This window comes from Pristiophorus japonicus, chromosome 10 (assembly GCF_044704955.1).
Source record: "Pristiophorus japonicus isolate sPriJap1 chromosome 10, sPriJap1.hap1, whole genome shotgun sequence".
Taxonomy (NCBI): Eukaryota; Metazoa; Chordata; class Chondrichthyes; family Pristiophoridae; genus Pristiophorus; species Pristiophorus japonicus.
In genome coordinates this window covers 172,231,952-172,249,650 of record NC_091986.1, presented here as the reverse complement: position 1 = coordinate 172,249,650, position 17,699 = coordinate 172,231,952, and the positions used below count along the sequence as shown (strand labels likewise).

The window sequence follows — 17,699 nt, the reverse complement described above, 5'->3', positions numbered from 1 at the left end:
TTTGATTGTTCACATGATTATGCAGTGATTAATAAAGACTGCAGGGTGTGTAGCGATGTGTTGAGTTGATGCCCACATGTATAGGCTGACCATTTGGCACGTCAAGAGTCGTTCATTGGAATTGATGAGCGATGAGTCTGTGCCTTCTCCTTGGCTGAAGCTCCTCGTTTTCCTCCTCATCATTGTCCTCCTCTTGAGGTGGATCATCCATCCCTGGTAGTAATGGGCTGGCCCCTCATAATGGGCAGGCATGCAGCAGACAACGGTGAACATGGAGACTCCTATCAGGTGAGTACTGGAATGCCCCTCCAGAGCGGTCAAGGCAGCGGAAACACTGCTTCAGAACCCCGATAGTTTGCTCGATAATGAACCAGGTTGTGATATGGCTGCTGTTGTAGCGCTGCTCAGCAGGGGTGGTGGGATTGCGGAGGGGTGTCATCAGCCAGGTGGCCACACCATATCCTTTGTCACCCAGGAGCCAACCACGGCCCTCATGCGGTGGTTTGAAGAGTCGTGGCATAGTGCTCTCCTGTAGGATGAATGCATTGTGGCAGCTGCCAGCATATCGGGCACTGACAGCGAGGATCATTGCCTGTGATCGCAGACCAGCTATATGTTGAGGGAGTGGAATCCCTTGTGATTCCGAGAAGCTTCTCTATTGTGGAACGGGGCCCTCAATGCCACATGAGTACAATCAATGGCTCCCTGAATTCTGGGGAAACCTGCTATCCTGGCACAGCCATGGGTGTGCTCATCCTGGTCTTCCCTTGATATGCTGAACTTGATGTAATCTATTTGTTTGGTGTAGAGAGCATTGGTCACCTGGCGAATGCAGCAATATACTGCAAACTGCGTGATGTTACATTTATTGCCTACAGGAGACTGGAAGGAGCTGGTAGCATAGAAGTTCAGTGCTACTGTTACTTTCACTGCCCCACTGACAGCAAGGTCCTGGTGCCAATGTCACCACCTCCTTGCGGAACCTCAGCCTTCTTAATCACTACTCTTCGGACAACTCAAGATAAGAGTAATGCGCACGGAAAACCCTGCGTGTGTACAGCCTCCTGCCCCGCCGTCTGGGGTGTCTCCTCTGGGGTGGATCCATATTTGTCCTAAGCTGTCTCTGCAGCCGGTGCCTTTCAAGTTGTCACCGCAGGACAACGTGGTGTGAGATCACTGCCCCCATCACTTGGCAGGGGTCACAGCGAAATGCAACGTTAAAATTTTCTTAATATGGAACCCAACAATATGTCCGAGATACTAGTACTGAATCTAAAGAGTCAACAGCAGTACGACGCCAACACCCTACTCTTTGTGCGAGCATCAAACGCAACGAGATCTCTGAGCCCGGGCTGCAACTCCCTTTAAATAACACCCGGATTCATTTCTCCGCCTTGTGCAGTCCAACTTTTTCAGGTTTCATCGACGCCAGCCTTTAAGTGAGGCAGCAAAAGTGAATGTGGTGAGAAGGGCGCCAAGGAAGTGTTGTACGCGTACTGATGTCATGAGTTCCATGAACAGGCCACCTTGTCCGTATGCCAGACACGAGACTCCCAAAGCAAGCGCTCTACTTGGAACTCCTTCACGGCAAATGAGCCAAAGGGCAAAGGAAACGTTACAAGGACACCCTTAAAGCCTCCCTGATAAAGTGCAACATCCCACCGACACCTGGGAGTCCCTGGCCAAAGACCGCCCTAAGTGGAGGAAGTGCATCCGTGAGGGCACTAAGCACCTCGAGTCTTATCGCTGAGAGCTTGCAGAAATCAGGCACAGGCAGCAGAAAGAGTGTGCGGCAAATCTGTCCCACTCTCCCTTACCCTCAATGACTATCTGTCCCACCTGTGACAGGAACTGTGGCTCTCATATTGGACTGTTTAGCCCCTAAGGACTCATTTTAAGAGTGGAAGTAAGTCTTCCTCAATTCCGAGGGACTGCCTATGATGATGATGACTGACATCATGATTTCCATGGTGTTAGCCGGCAGGACATTATGTTTCAACGCCCTTAAAAAATGACCACTGAATATCGTGGCAGGCGTCAAGAGCACCCAGCGCCAGACTGAACCGCCTAACTCCGAGTTAACAGCTAACACCGGCGTTATCAGCAGGCGTTAGCAACCAAATTTTGACCCAACAGTGTTTCCCTGGGGTCATAATTAGGACGACTGCTGTTTTTGATATATATTAATGAACTGGACTTTGTAATACATGACATAATTTCAAAGCTTGTAGATGACATGAATCTCGGAAATGTAGTAAACACTGAGGAGGATCGTAACAAACTTCAGAAGGACATAGACTGGTGTAATTGGAAGACACATGGCAGACGAAATTTATCACAGAGAAGTGTGAAGTGATTCATCACAGAATCATATAAATTTACAGCACAGAAGGAAGCCATTCGGCCCATCGTATCTGTACCAGCGAACAAAGAGCTATCCAGCCTAATCCCACTTTCAAGCTCTTGGTCCATAGCCTTGTAGGTTACGGCACTTCAAGTGCAAATCCAAGTACTTTTTAAATGCTATGAGGGTTTCTGCCTCTACCACCCTTTCATGAGTTCCGAACCCCCCCCCACCCTCTGGGTGAAAAAAATTCTCCTCAAATCCCCTCTAACCTTTCTACCAATCTCCAAGTTTACAGATGACACTAAACTGGGTGGCAGTGTGAGCTGTGAGGAGGATGCTAAGAGGCTGCAGGGTGATTTGGACAGGTTAGGTGAGTGGGCAAATACATGGCAGATGCAGCATAATGTGGATAAATGTGAGGTTATCCACTTTGGTGGTAAAAACAGGAGGGCTGATTATTATCTGAATGATGACAGATTGGCAACGAGACCTGGGTGTCATGTTACATCAGTCATTGAAGGTTGGCATACAGGTGCAGCAGGCTGTGAAGAAGGCAAATGGCATGTTGGCCTTCATAGCGAGAGGATTTGAATATAGGAGCAGGGAGGTCTTACTGAGTTGTACAGGGCCTTAGTGAGGCCTCACCTGGAATATTGTGTACAGTTTTGGTCTCCTAATCTGAGGAAGGACATTCTTGTTATTGAGGGAGTGCAGCGAAGGTTCACCAGACTGATCCCGGGATGGCAGGACTGACATATGAAGAAAGACTGGATCGACTAAACTTGTATTCAATGGAATTTAGAAGAATGAGAGGGAATCTCATAGAAACATATAAAATTCTGACGGGATTGGACAGGTTAGATGCAAGAAGAATGTTCCCGATGTTGGGGAAGTCCAGAACCAGGGGTCACAGTCTAAGGATAAAGGGTAAACCATATAGGACGAGATGAGGACTAACTTTTTCACTCAGAGAATTGTGGGCATGTGGAAGTCTCTACCATAGAAAGTTATTGGGGCCAGTTCGTTAGATATATTCAAAAGGGAGTTAGATGTGGCCCTCATGACTAAAGGGATCAAGGGGTATGGAGAGAAAGCAAGAATGTGGTCCTGAAATGCATGATCAGCCATGATCATATTGAATGGTGGTGCAGGCTCGAAGGGCCGAATGGTCTATTCCTGAACCTATTTTCTATGTTTAAATCTATGACCCCTGGTTATTGACCCCTCTGCGAAGGGAAATAGGTCCTTCCTAACCACTCTATCTAGGGCCCTCATAATTTTATACACCTCAATTAGGTCTCCCCTCAGTCTCCTCTGTTCCAACCCCAGCCTATCCAATCTTTCCTCATAGCTTAAATTCTCCAGTCCAGGCAACATTCTCATAAATCTCCTCTATATCCCCTCTAGTGCAATCACATCTTTCCTGTAATGTGCTGACCAGAACTGCACACAGTACTCTAGCTGTGGCCTAACTAATGTTTTATACAGTTCAAGCCTAACCTCCCTGCTCTTATATTCTATGCCTCAGCTAATAAACGCAACTATCACGAATGCCTTCTTAACTACCTTATCTACCTGTCCTGCTACCTTCAGGGATCTGTGGACATGTACTCTGTTCCTCTACACTTCTCAGTGTCCTACCATTTATTGTGTCTTCCCTTGCCTTGTTATCCCTCCCCAAAAGCATTATCTCACACCTCTTCGGATTGAATTCCATTTGCCACTGTTCTGCCCACCTGACCAGTCCATTGATATCTTCCTGTTACACACCACATCAAATGTACTACCCTCATTGACCCTCCTCAAAAAATTCAATCAGGTTAGCCAGACATGACCTTCCCTGAACAAATCCATGCTTACTGTCCTTGATTAATTTGTATCTTTCTAAATTAAGATTTATCCTGTCCCTCAGAATTTTTTCCAATAATTTTCCCACCACCGAGGTTAGGCTGACTAGCCTATAAGTACTTGGTCTATCCATATCATTTTGGTAGGAAGTAATATCAACTAAATGATACAATTTTAAAGCAGATGCAGGAACAGAGAAACCTGGGGTGTGCATGCACAAATCTTTGAAGGTGACAGGCTGTTAAAAAAGCATATGGGATCCTTGGTTTTATTAATAGCAGCAAATAGTACAAAAACAAGGAAGTTATGCTCAACCTTTATAAAACACTGGTTAGGCTGGAGTATTGTTTTCAGTTCTGTGCACCACACTTTAGGAAGGATGTCAAGGCCTTAGAGGGTGCAGAAGAGATTTACTGGAATCTGCATTCTTGGCACAGAGCCTCAGTCACCAGGAATGCCTATTGAGAAATCATGGGCATGCTTCCACAAAATAGGTAAGACTCAACCTCAGCAATGCACATTTGGCAATTTAGCCCCATACTCTCAGATATTCCAAGAAATCAGGGATGGGGACTATCAAAAAACTATAAGGGTCAATATTAAACTCCCCAAGATGTGGGGGGGGGGGGGGGGAGCGGAGAGGGTCGGGGAGAGGTTAAAAATAAAAACTTGAGAAACACGACCTCAACCCGGTGCATATGTGCCTGCCACCATTTTTACAGAGACAGGGCACTTCATTATAATATTTAAACCAGGCTACCACAGTGCAGTTAGGAACCTAATTTGAATTTAACTGTTGCTGGCTGGTTTTCCCAGGGCTTAGGAATCCAAATAATGGAGGCTGGTAATAAAGGAACGGCAATAATCATGGGTGATTTTAACCTTCATATTGATTGGACAAAGCAAATTGGCCAGGGTAGCCTTGAGGAGGAGTTCATAGAGTGTATCCGGGATAGTTTTCTTGAACAGTATGTTGCAGAACCAACCAGGGAGCAGGCTATCTTAGATCTGGTACTGTGTAATGAGGCAGGATTAATACATTATCTCGTAGTAAAAGATCCTCTAGGAATGAGTGACCATAATATGGTTGAATTTCAAATTCAGTTGGAGGGTGAGAAAGTTGGTTCTCAAACCAGGGTTATAAGCTTAAATAAAGGAGACTACAAAGGTATGAGGGCAGAGTTGGCTAAAGTGGACTGGGAAAATAGACGAAAGAATGGGACGGTTGATGAGCAGTGGCAGACATTTAAGGAGATATTTCATAACTCGCAACAAAAATATATCCCAATGAGAAGGAAAGACTGTAAGAGAAGGGATAACCATCCGTGGCTAACTAAGGAAATAAGGGAGGGTATCAAAATTGAAAACAAAGGCATACAATGTGGCCAAGAGTAGTGGGAGGCCAGAGGATTGGGAAATTTTTAAAAGCCAGCAGAAAATGACTAAACAAATGATTGAGAGGTAAGATAAATTTTTAAAGTAAACTAGCACGAAGTACACAAACAGATAGTAAGAGTTTCTACAGGTAGATAAAAAGGAAAAGAGTGGCTAAAGTAAATGTTGGTCGCCTGGAAGATGAGACTGGGGAATGAATAATGGAGAACAGGGAAACGGCAGAGACATTGAACAAATATTTTGTATCGATCTTCACAGTAGAAGACACTAAAAACATCCCAATAGTAGATAATCAACGTGCTATAGGTAGGGAGGAACTTAATAAAATCACTATCACTAATGAAGTAGTACTAGGTAAAATAGTGGGACTAAAGGTGGACAAGTCCCCTGGACCTGATGCCTTACATCCTAGGGTCTTAAGAGAAGTGGCTGCAGAGATAGTGGATGCATTAGTTGTAATCTACCAAAATTCCCTGGATCCTGGGGCGGTCCCAGCAGATTGAAAAAGGAGACAGACAAAAAGCAGGAAACTATAGACCGGTTAGCCTAACATCTGTCGTTGGGAAAATGCTGGAGTCCATTATTAAGGAAGAAGTAGCGGGACATTTGGAAAAGCATGATTCAATCAAGCAGAGTCAGCATGGTTTTATGAAAGGAAAACATGTTTGACAAATTTGCTGGAGTTCTTTGAGGATGTAACAAGCAGGGTGGATAAGGGGGAACCAGTGGATGTGGTGTATTTGGATTTCCAGAAGGCATTCGATAAGGTGCCACATAAGAGGTTACTGCACAAGATAAAAGCTCATGGGGTTGAGGGTAATATGTTGGCATGGATGAAGGATTGGCTAACTAACAGAAAACAGAGAATCTGGATAAATGAGTCATTTTCCGATTGGTAAACAGTGCCTAGTGGGTTGCCGCAGGGATCGATGCTGGGTTCTCAACTATTTACAATCTATATTAATGACTTGGATGAAGGGACCGAGTGTAATGTAGCCAAGTTTGCCGATGATACAAAGATGGGTGGGAAAGCAAATTGTGAGGAGGACACAAAAAATCTGCAAAGGGATATAGACAGGCTAAGTGTGTGGGCAAAAATTTGGCAGATGGAGTATAATGTGGGAAAATGTGAGGTTATCCACTTTTGCAGAAATGATAGAAAAGCTAATTATATAATTTAAATGGAGAAAAATTGCAAAGTGCTGCAGTACAGAGAGACCTGGGGGTCCTTGTGCATGAAACACAAAAAGTGAGTATGTAGTTACAGCAAGTAATCAGAAAGGCAAATGGAATGTTGGCATTCCATTGCAAGGGGGATGGAGTGTAAAAGCAGAGAAGTTCTGCTACAATTGGTATTGATGAGGCCATACCTGGAGTACTGCGTACAGTTTTGGTCTCCGTATTTAAGGAAGGATATACTTGCACTGGAGGCTGTTCAGAGAAGGTTCACTAGGTTGATTCTGGAGATGAGTGGATTGATTTATAAGGATAGGTTGTGTAGGTTGGGCCTATGCACATTGGAATTCAGAAGAATGAGAGGTGATCTTATTGAAACTTATAAGATAATGAGGTGGATGCAGAGAGGATATTTCCACTCATAGGGGAACTAAAACTAGGGGACATAGTCTTAGAATAAGGGACTGCCCATTTAAAACTGAGATGAGAAATTTCTTCTCTCAGAGGGTTGTAAATCTATGGTATTCCCTGCTTCAGAGAGCTGTGGACGCTGGGTCATTGAATATATTTAAGGCCGAGATTGACAGATTTTTGAGCGATAAGGAGTAAAGGGTTATGGGGAGCAGGCAGGGAAGTGGAGCTGAGTCCATGATCACATCAGCCATGATCTTATTGAATGGTGGAGCTGGCTTGGGGGACCAAATGGCCTACTCCTGCTCCTATTTTGTATGTTCTTATGAGATGGGAGCAGCTGGCTGTAAAAGGCAAGTGCTTTTTTTAGCACTCCTTATGAGCCAGGAGGAGCAGGAGTGCTCCCCTCAACCCCTTAAGCAAATCTTCTTCTTCTCCTCACTGTTGCGATCTGATGTCTCCCCATGATCTCGAGCCGCCTTCCCCATGATCTGACGAACCCCTTCAACCCGCGATCTTTCACTCCATCCCGATTGTCGGTCCAAACCCCTCCTTCAACTTTCCTGATGAGCATATCAATCTGGCTGCCTGCTGGGTGAGAAACTGAATTTAAAAAATTATAATGAGGTCCTGCCTTTAAGTTCGTCAGGACCTCCGACTCTGGATTTCTGCTATTACCCCTCGCTACCCCGTTCTCTCCCCGTAAGTATCGGGGCCATAATCACTCTGGTTAATTGAATTTAGTGAAAATCGTAAAAGGTTGGTGACAATAGTCACATAGTGAATCAAGTTTGTATTCTAGTCATTTAGAATAAATAACCAGACTGTCATCAGTCTGTTCAAGGTAAGTTAGTTGTCACTTTTGACAAGTGTTAGTTTATGTGGTAAAGTGAGTTACTGTCTGAAAATTTACAGATGAAAGCTGGTCTTCCTTGTATCGAACACAAAATATCTATATTTTTGACACATAATTCAAATACCTTTCAAAGCATCTTGTAAAAGTATAGATAACATTTTGAAGACAATCTCCTGACCTGTGAAGTGGTCCACGAGGTGTGATGGTTTCCGGGAGGTAATCCACAAGGGGGGCCCAGCAGCCTCCATTAACAGGCATTGGCAGAGGCTGTGGTGTATTAGCCTCCACAGTTTTCATCAACCAACTAGCATAAGGAGGCATTGGGTCACCTGAGGGTTATAGAAATAACAATACTGAAGTTATCTCTCATGAAATATTAAAAACGTTCTGGACGTGAAGGTAACTCCCAGTTTATCATTACCTTTCACTTTAAAAACATAACTAATAAATTCTTTAACCACAGCTGTCTAATCACGTGTCAGGAGCTTGACATCACCTTTAGTATTAATGATAAATTTTGCAAGGTCCTGCCTTGCTTGCAGTCAATGCATATTGAAAAATCTCTGGTGTACTTACCACAATTTGCTATCCAGTGAAATTGCAGGTAGTGCAATTTCAATAATAAAAACAGAAAATGCTGGAAATACTCAGCGGGTCATTCCAGCATCTGACCAAAGGTAATTGACCTGAAACGTTAACTCTCTTTCTCTCTCCACAGTTGGAGCCTGACTTGCTGAATATTTCCAGCATTTTCTGTTTTTATTTCAGATTTCCAGCATCCACAGTACTTTGCTTTTATATGAGAATACTGTCAATGTTCTGATTGGCGCTGGCTGTGTGCGAGGTCCTGTCAGCAACAAGCAGTGTCTCATAAAATTTATCCCTAAATATGTGGACTTTTTATATCAAATTTTTTGGAATCAATGACAGAAAATAATTTAGACGCATTAAGAAATGTAATTATTTGGTCTTCTATATAAAATAGAAATTTAACTTCTGGTCCAATAGTGCAATATCACAGTGACAGATGACCTGTAGCCAGATGAACAGTCCTCACCACCTATACCATTCTCGCTGAGCACAGGCAGTTGCCTATATCGGGCAAATGGCACTAACCATTTGCCCTTACCCGCTCTAATAGCCACAGCATTTATATGGCTGGTCCAGGTGACTCCAACAATGTTGCTGGTGGGGGACTCAGTAATACCATTGAATGTTAAGAGGAAGTGGTTAGGCACTATGGGTAATGGAATTGTAAACCTATTTATAAAGAACGGGTTTAAAATTTCATTCACATCATGCACAGAGTAAATCTTCTCTCCCAACCATCACCCCACAGTAAGGACAGGATTAGGTTCAGCTACAACGTGCGCTGCATTTTTCAAGCCTGCAACTTTCCATGCATGAAGAATGATCACATAATGGAAACCAGCCAGCACATATGGAACAGACAATAGTATGAGTCACCACCTTCAGTAGATGATGAATTGGAGGGAAAATGGGAAAGAGAAAATAAATCCTTGGATATGTTGTATAACATTGTACAACAAAGTAATATCCAATTTGAATCGAATTATGAGGAACAGCTTCATAACTGAGTCAGGACTTAGTGAGCTTTCCTCAGCTGAGTATTCCATTGCTATCTGTTGTTTATCTTCCATTCCAAATTAGCAGTGGAATAGTTAACTTCACTTTTTTATATTGCATTATGGGTGTAATGTGAAAAATTCAGATAACAAAGTGCAATAGCATATTTAGCTTAATTTGTGATGGTTGATCTGCAACCAGCTGAATGGGGAATATTCATGTTTACTGCCTTGAGAATTTCCTTTTTAATATTCTACATTTTGATCGGTTATTTTGGCTATTAATCGACAGTAGCATAATTCAATATACCATGTCAGAAAGAATGTCTTTTATGTCTGACATTGCTTAAGCACATTTTATGGTTGGTGTGAACTAATCTCTGGGTTGACAGATGACTTGTGGATGATTCTATTGATGGATTGTGTTTGTTAAGAGGTATGTGGAAAGTGTGAGGTCATGCAGTTGGGCATAAAAAAAATCAAAGAGCAAATTATTATTTAAATGGAGAAAGATTGCAAAGTGCTGCAGTACAGCAGGACCTGGGGGTACTGGTGCATGAAACAGAAGGATAGTATGCAGGTACAGCAAGTGACCAGGAAGGCCAATAGAATCTTGGCCTTTATTGCAAAGGGGATGGAGTATAAAAGCAGGGAAGTCTTGTTACAGCTGTACAGGGTATTGGTGAGGCCACACCTGGAATACTGTGTGCAGTTTTGGTTTCCATATTTTCAAAAGGATATGCTTGCTTTGGAGGCAGTTCAGAGAAGGTTCACTAGATTCCGGCAATGAGGGGTTGACTTATGAGGAAAGGTTGAGTAGGTTGGGCCTCTACTCATTGGAATGCAGAAGAATGAGAGGTGATCTTATCGAAACATGTAAGATTATGAGGGGGCTTGACAAGATGGATGCAGAGAGGGTGTTTCCACTGGTGGGGGAGACTAGAACTAGAGGGCATGATCTTAGAATAAGGGGCTTCCCATTTAGAACTGAGATGAGGAGAAATGTCTTCTCTAAGGGTTGTGAATCTGTGGAATTCGCTGCCTCAGAGAGCTGTGGAAGCTGGGACATTAAATAAATTTAAGACAGAAATAGACAGTTTCTTAAACGATAAGGGGATAATGGGTTATGGGGAGCGAGCAGGGAAGTGGAGCTGAGTCCATGATCAGATCAGCCATGACCTTATTGAATGGCAGAGCAGGCCCAAGGGGCCGTATGGCCTACTCCTGCTCCTATTTCTTATGTTCTTATGTTCTTATGTGTGATTTATTTTCCACAGATTCAATTGGCTGAAGTGTATGTTTGATTAATAGGTGATCTATAGGGCCTTTTCAGGCTGCAACAACAGCTGAAGAATTTTACAGCTTTTAGAAGTTCCCTGATGACATCAAACACAGAATTCTGTTCCTAAATGGATCCTTGTGTGGAAATATGTAAGTGCTAGCCACTGTAATAGTCAGGAGGAAGTCATGGAACCAATTACTTAAGACACTCAATGCTAGGGAGAAACTGATGTTTTTTCAAGCAACATTTAACATACACTAGCATTCAATCTTGGCATAGGCACATAGACAGCATTACTGAATTCAGTCTGAGCAAACATTTACTTTGTAGAGAAGCAGTGCAGTTGAAGTAACCCATTTAGCCAACTGCTAGTTGCAAACAGCATGAGATGAACTAATAACTTAAATGTAATAAGTAAGAAAGTACTCACCTTTCTCATCATCATAGGAGCCCCCAGAGCTGTTGCTGTACCTTGATTCAAGACGAGAATGTGCTCTTATCACAACATTGTTGAACCTTAAGAAAATATGGAAAAAAATTGCCATATTGACCACATTCTAAAACAGGAATATATGGCATAAATTATTGTTTAGTCATTTAAAAGGAGAACAGTCAGCTTTTAATGGAAAACATATATGATCTTTTATTTATTAGGGAATCCTCCAAATTTCTTCCTTTTTCTCTCCTCTTCCAAAAGTTGTAATTCATGCTGCAGTATAGCTACAGTTCGATCATTCATCATGTGCATGCTTAGTTAGTAGCAGGCTATTTAACCGTTCTCACTCAGCAACCGCACCCGTGTACTTTGAAGCAAGGACACTGAATAACAACTAGGAGCTGAAACTTTGGCTAATTTTTCCCTTCCCTCACCTGGAGATATGGAGGCTCAGAATGGTGCAATTACCGACTGAGCCAGCAGTGTTTACATGCAATACCTATTTTTTTTAATAAAAGGACCAGCCAAATGACATTTTGGGGGAGAATTTCCCACACCCACCCTTGGCTTTCTTTCCTCATTGACTCCAACTGAGACATAGGTGCAAGGATGCCAGCCTTTTTCCAGGGGCTCAGCCAAGTGGTCATGCTTCATGTGAGATCTTAGATAGTGAGTGTTGACAGCTATTCCATTGTGGGAAATGAAAGTGGACCCCAATCGTATCCTCATGCAATGTCCATATGCATACACTTTCCAACTAGGGAAATGCTCATCGACATCAGTTGCTGGCCATGAAATTCAACTTCCACCTGAAATGGGCGTGAAGTCAGTGCAATGGTTGCTTCACCTGTTTGTTTGTGCCGAATCCCGAACCAAATTTGGGTTCAGGTCTCAAATGGTACCAGTGAGCTCCAGGTGCCAAATGGATGCCCTGTTGCAGCTCACTAGTTCTGGGAGCACAGGAAGTCGGCCACTTCCTACGCTGATCCGATGGGCAGATCGGGTCTGGGGGAGAGGCGACCCTGTGGTGGGGAGAGTCTTGAATGAAGCCAGAGTTTTTTTTGTGAGTCCAGGAGGAGCACTCTTGCTTCTCCTGGGACCACAAAAATAAAAGCTCAAAAACTTTGAGAGCAGTCCAGTATTCTGTTCTGAGTACTGGTGGGGGTGACGTGTCAGAAGAACAGAAGAAACGTAAGAAATAGAAGCAGGAGTAGGCCACCTGGTCCCTTGAGCCTGCTCCGCCATTTAATATCATGGCTGATCTGATCATGGACTCAGCTCCACTTCCCTGCCCGCTCCCCATAACCCTTTATTCCCTTATTGTTCAAAAATCTGTCTATCTCCACCTTAAATATATTCAATGATCCAGCCTCCACAGCTCTCTGGGGCAGAGAATTCCATAGATTTACAACCCTGAGAAGAAATTCCTCCTCATCCTCAGTTTTAAATTGGTGACCTCTTATTCTGAGACTATGGGGCCGATTTTCATCAAGGCCTCCGCCTGCCCAAGTGCCGCCTATGGCTGCCGAGGTCCCAAGATGGGGTGCCAGGCTGCCTGTTGGCGGCCTGGCCGAACCCGGGGCAATAATTGTCCGGCTGATCGGGAAGTCGGCCAGCAAAAAAAAAACATGGCGGCTGCAGCAGTGTGCCCTCCCCTGGAAGGGCCGTCGCGCTGCCGTGGCTCAAACACAAGAAACCAGGTGCACCGACAGAAAAAGCTGTTGGTGGCAACGTGCGGCGGATCAAGGATTTTCTGAGGTAAATTTCATGCGGAGTGGGATGGAGGTGCGGGAGAGCGGCTGTGCACTCTTTGATGACACAACTGATGCAGTTGGCAGCAGCGAGGTGGAAGTGGGGACCGCCCGAAAAATCCCCATGGTGAATTTGGATCATGGCGGCCAATGGAATCTGCCGCATGGCTGCCGCAAAACAGCAGTAATGGGCCTTATCCGGATTCTAAATTTTGGCTCCATTGACTCTAACAACTTTTTCTATTCGTAAAATTCTTATGCTCTTACACGATCTCAGGAAACAGGGCAGTACATGAAGTTATCACGTCAGCCTGGAGCTTCTGAATAGATGTGAGATGCTTCTTAAAAGGTACAGTATCTGGACCAGATTAGGGTTCGGGATAATTGCATTAGTTGGCCTTCACTAACCCCCACTCCAAATAATGTCAGCTATCTTTATAGACTGGAAGAAAGGCTATAATTTACTGAACATAAACCAGGTGTGTTTGCGCTGTGCCCTATCTGCGGAAATTAATCCCCAATATTTTTTAAGCTTCCACATGTAGTAGAATGTGCACAGACCATTTCAAATTAACACACCAAACATACTTCACCACATATGTTCTTATGTAAGATAAAAGCCTAAAAACATAAGAAATATGAGCAGGAGTAGGCCATATGACCCGTTGAGCCTGCTCCGCCATTTAATACAATCTTGGCTGATCTGATCATGGACTCAGGTCCACTTCCCTGCCCACTCCTCATAACCCCTTATTCCCTTATCTGTTAAGAAACTGTCTATCTCTGTCTTAAATTTATTCAATGTCCCACAGCTCTCTGAGGCAGCGAATTCCACAGATTTACAACCCTCTGAGAAAATACATTTTTCCTCATCTGTTTTAAATGGGCGGCCCCTTATTCTAAGATTATACCTCCTAGTTCTAGTCTCCCCCATCAGTGGAAACATTCTCTCTGCATCCACCTTGTCAAGCCCTCTTATAATCTTATACGTTTTGCTAAGATCACCTCTCAATCTTCTGAATTCCAATGAGTAGAGGCCCAACCTACTCAACCTTTCCTCATAAGTCAACTCCCTCATCGCCGGAATCAACCTAGTGAACCTTCTCTGAACTGCCTCCAAAGCACTTGCTGGACCTGCATACTGACCTTTTATTTTCATGCACAAGTATCCCCAGGTCCTGCTGTACTGCAGCACTTTGCAATCTTTCTCCATTTAAATAGTAACTTGTTCTTTGATTTTTTTTCTGCCAATGTGCATGACCTCACACTTTCCAACATTATACTCCATCTGCCAAATTTTTGCCCACTCACTTAGCCTGTCTATATCCGTTTGCAGGTTAGGGTTGTATCTTAGGGTACAATTTATATGCTGTAACATAGAAAAAACTTTTTATGAAGAGTATTGTACACATTTTTGCTGAACTTGAAGCCATCTGGTACTTAACCAAATCCATCACTATTTAGCTGTCACTTAACGAAGAAATACTGTACTACAATTTTTAGCACAGATAAGCTATTGATGAGATTTAAGATTTCACACAAACCTCTCCTCGGTTTCTTTCATCATTCGGCCCTCATCTATTTCTGGGAAACTTTCTTGTCCAGCTACCAGAGTGTTGGTGCTAGACGTAGTTCCTGTAACAATAATTATATTTAATCGACACAATGACACAGGTTACTCAATAATGGCTTTAACAATCTGGCAAGAGTGCGTTTTTCTGTTTAATAAAAGACTAGCATATGAATACTTTGCAAATTTGCATGACATTCCTTTGTCTGCTGTTCCAACAGAAGCATTAACGTGTCCAGGTTGTACCTCTCCAGTCTGGGAAACTTTAGTCCGGAAACATCCCTGGTCTGGCATCAGTCCCGGCGTGGACTGCCCCTTTAAGCGGTGCTGCAGCGTGCAGGCTGGGATGAACCGGGGTGCTACTGCGGTGTGTGTGTATAGCGATTGGCTGAAGCGACTGTCAATCAGTGAATGTGCGCGGCGATTGGCTGGAGCGGCTATCAGTCAGTGCAGGTTCTGCTGGTGCTGGAGACCACGCCCATAGGTTGCGAGCAGGAGCCACAGGCACGGAGCGTGCGCATGTTGCACAATGGCAATGCCTGCAGCTCGCCCTCTCTCTCTGGCTGTCCCTCTCTGAGGGGTCTGTGTCTGTGCATTGTGAAAAGCGCTCTAACCTGCTCGGGGGTCGGTGAGGGAGGCAGGCTCTGACTCTCCATCTCAGGATCCATCGCACACTCCACGCTGCAAGAACCGCTGTATGTGTATGGGCCGCCACGGTCTCGGGGGTTGTTTTGTGTGTGTGTGTGTCTCAGTGCGAGGAGGCTGCCGCTTCCACCAGTCAGGTTCTACTCACGGCTTACACATGGACTGGCGCCAGGAGTAGGATTGTGGGTATGGGTTGGCATCTCTCCTCGACTTTATCCTCCACTTTATCTTCGATCTCCAGTTTTTTTTGTGTGTATGGATGTGATTTTTTTGAGGTGTTGGTATTGGTGTCCACTGAGGTAAACGGGTCGGACAAGGAAAGAGAAGGGAAGAGCAGGCACTGACTGAGGTGCCGAAGATGGGCCTGAGGATTTTTAAAAAACGGAGTGATTCTGGACGACTAAATGCTGCGCGGTAGGCTTCTGCGCAGCACATGCGCAGAATGCGTCCAGGTCGTTGTCAGCAGCGTTTTCATCAGTTGACCTCCCGTAGTTCGAAAAATTCTCTGATCCGGCACCGGTCAGATCCCAAGGGTGTCGGACCAGAGAGGTCCAACCTGTACTGCAATTTTCAGCACTACGTCTGAGACGTTTTCTCAGATTCAATAAAGTTAGTGTACACTATTTCTTCGTACAGCTAACTAGTGATGGATTTGAATAAGTATCGATACTCATAAAAATTAAACAGAAAGAAAAATACTATAGATGCTGGAACTCTGAAGGTCAGACAGCATCCTGATAAAACACGAGTCAGTTGATGTTTCAGATATAAACCTTACTCAGAACTGACCTGCTGAGCATCTTTAGCATTTTATGTTTTTGCTTCAGATTACATTTAATTATGTTTTGTTTGAAATAAAGCAGTTCATGTCTGTGTTAAACTAATAAATAAAGAAATGTCATAGAAATATACTAAGCATTTGTATGCTAATATCACAAATAGCAATTTGGATTTTTTTTTATCTCCAACCTGATAAGGAAACAAATACCTGGGTGCCGTAATTGCCCCTTTTTTAAAAAGAGTAGTTACCATCTCAAAGAGGTGATAACGGGGTGGAAAGAAGTTTGGGCGGACTCTCCGACAATTGGGACATTGCCCTCTTGATTTTTTGAGACGGAGTAGGTATCCGCCCTGCTCCTGTGCGAGCGGTGATAATGATGTCATTGGAGCGTGCACCGCCTGGTCCTTGTCCTGGAGCGACATTGCCCTCAAACAGTCGAGCGACCGCTGGTTGGTGCCGACAGCTTCGTGCAGTGGGAAGCTGGCAGTGACTGGGCGGCATGTCCGCCCTTAAAGAGGAGGGCATTTTATTTTAATTGTTGGCCGACTCTGCAGTCGGCCCGACATTGGGGCCATGGTTTCGGGCGGGCCGCCAACAGGCATCCTGACTCCCTCTCTTGGGCGCCGGGCCGCTGGCCCAGCCGAAGCCCTCCCTGATGGCCCAGTGGGCGCCAAGTAGACCTCGCAGTGTCCCTCCCCTTTAAGTGACAGCAGTACACCAAAATCCATTAAAAACACTTTTGTCTCACCTGATGCAGCTGTGGAAGTCTTACTGCTTGCAGCAAAGCGGTAAAAAGGTGGATTATCACAGTGCAGGACAACAGGGTTTACAGGTTCTGTCTGTTGCATCTCGAACAACAACTCTTCCATTGTCTGAATAGTGTTATTACGACACAAGTAGATTACTACTTTCTTTATCTGAAACATGATAGATTCACATTTATTACAGAAACAACAATTTTGATATAATGCACTTAATGTAGAAAACGTCCAAATGCACTTTATAGAGGTGTATGGTTTTTTCAAACAAAATAGAGAGGGGGATAAAAAAGGAGGGACCATCACAATATTGGTTAAAGGAACAATTACAGCTGTGAGAAGGGATGATATGTTAGAAGGATCATCAAATGAGGTCATATGGGGGTCAAAGGAACAATTACAGCTGTGAGAAGGGATGATATGTTAGAAGGATCATCAAATGAGGTCATATGGGTTGAACTGTAGAACAATAAAGGGGCGATCACATTGCTGGGAGTGTACTACAGATCCCCATATAGTCAGAGGGAGATAAAACAGCAAATATGTAGCAAATTTCTGAGAAGTGCAAAAACAATAGGGCAGTAATAGGGGATTCAAACGACCCTAATATTAACTGGGTTAGAAACATTTTAAATGGTATAGAGGGTGCAGATTTCTTAAAATGCATTCAGAAGAACTTTTTTTAGCCAGTACATAACAAGCCCAACACCTGTACCTAGTACCTAGTTTTTCTGTACCTAGTTTTATGAAATGAAGCTGGGCAGGTGGAAGAGGTATCAGCATTTTTATTAGATTTAGCGTAGTTATGGAAAAGTTCAAAGACTGACCACGAGTAAAATTTCTCAATTGGGGAAAGG

General features: G+C 43.9%; 1 protein-coding gene across 2 annotated transcripts in view; it reads right to left on the bottom strand.

The window, feature by feature from the left end:
- fryb (furry homolog b (Drosophila)) overlaps nucleotides 1-17,699 on the bottom strand; it is a 439,334-nt gene that overhangs the window by 144,651 nt on the left and 276,984 nt on the right. For both annotated transcript variants that reach the window (XM_070892324.1, XM_070892325.1), the window contains exons 34-37: nucleotides 16,833-17,001; nucleotides 14,633-14,723; nucleotides 11,332-11,417; nucleotides 8,212-8,362 (exon numbers count right to left, since the gene is read on the bottom strand). In XM_070892324.1, coding sequence (XP_070748425.1) covers nucleotides 8,212-8,362; nucleotides 11,332-11,417; nucleotides 14,633-14,723; nucleotides 16,833-17,001 — 497 coding nt within the window. The remainder of the gene's footprint in view (nucleotides 1-8,211; nucleotides 8,363-11,331; nucleotides 11,418-14,632; nucleotides 14,724-16,832; nucleotides 17,002-17,699) is intronic.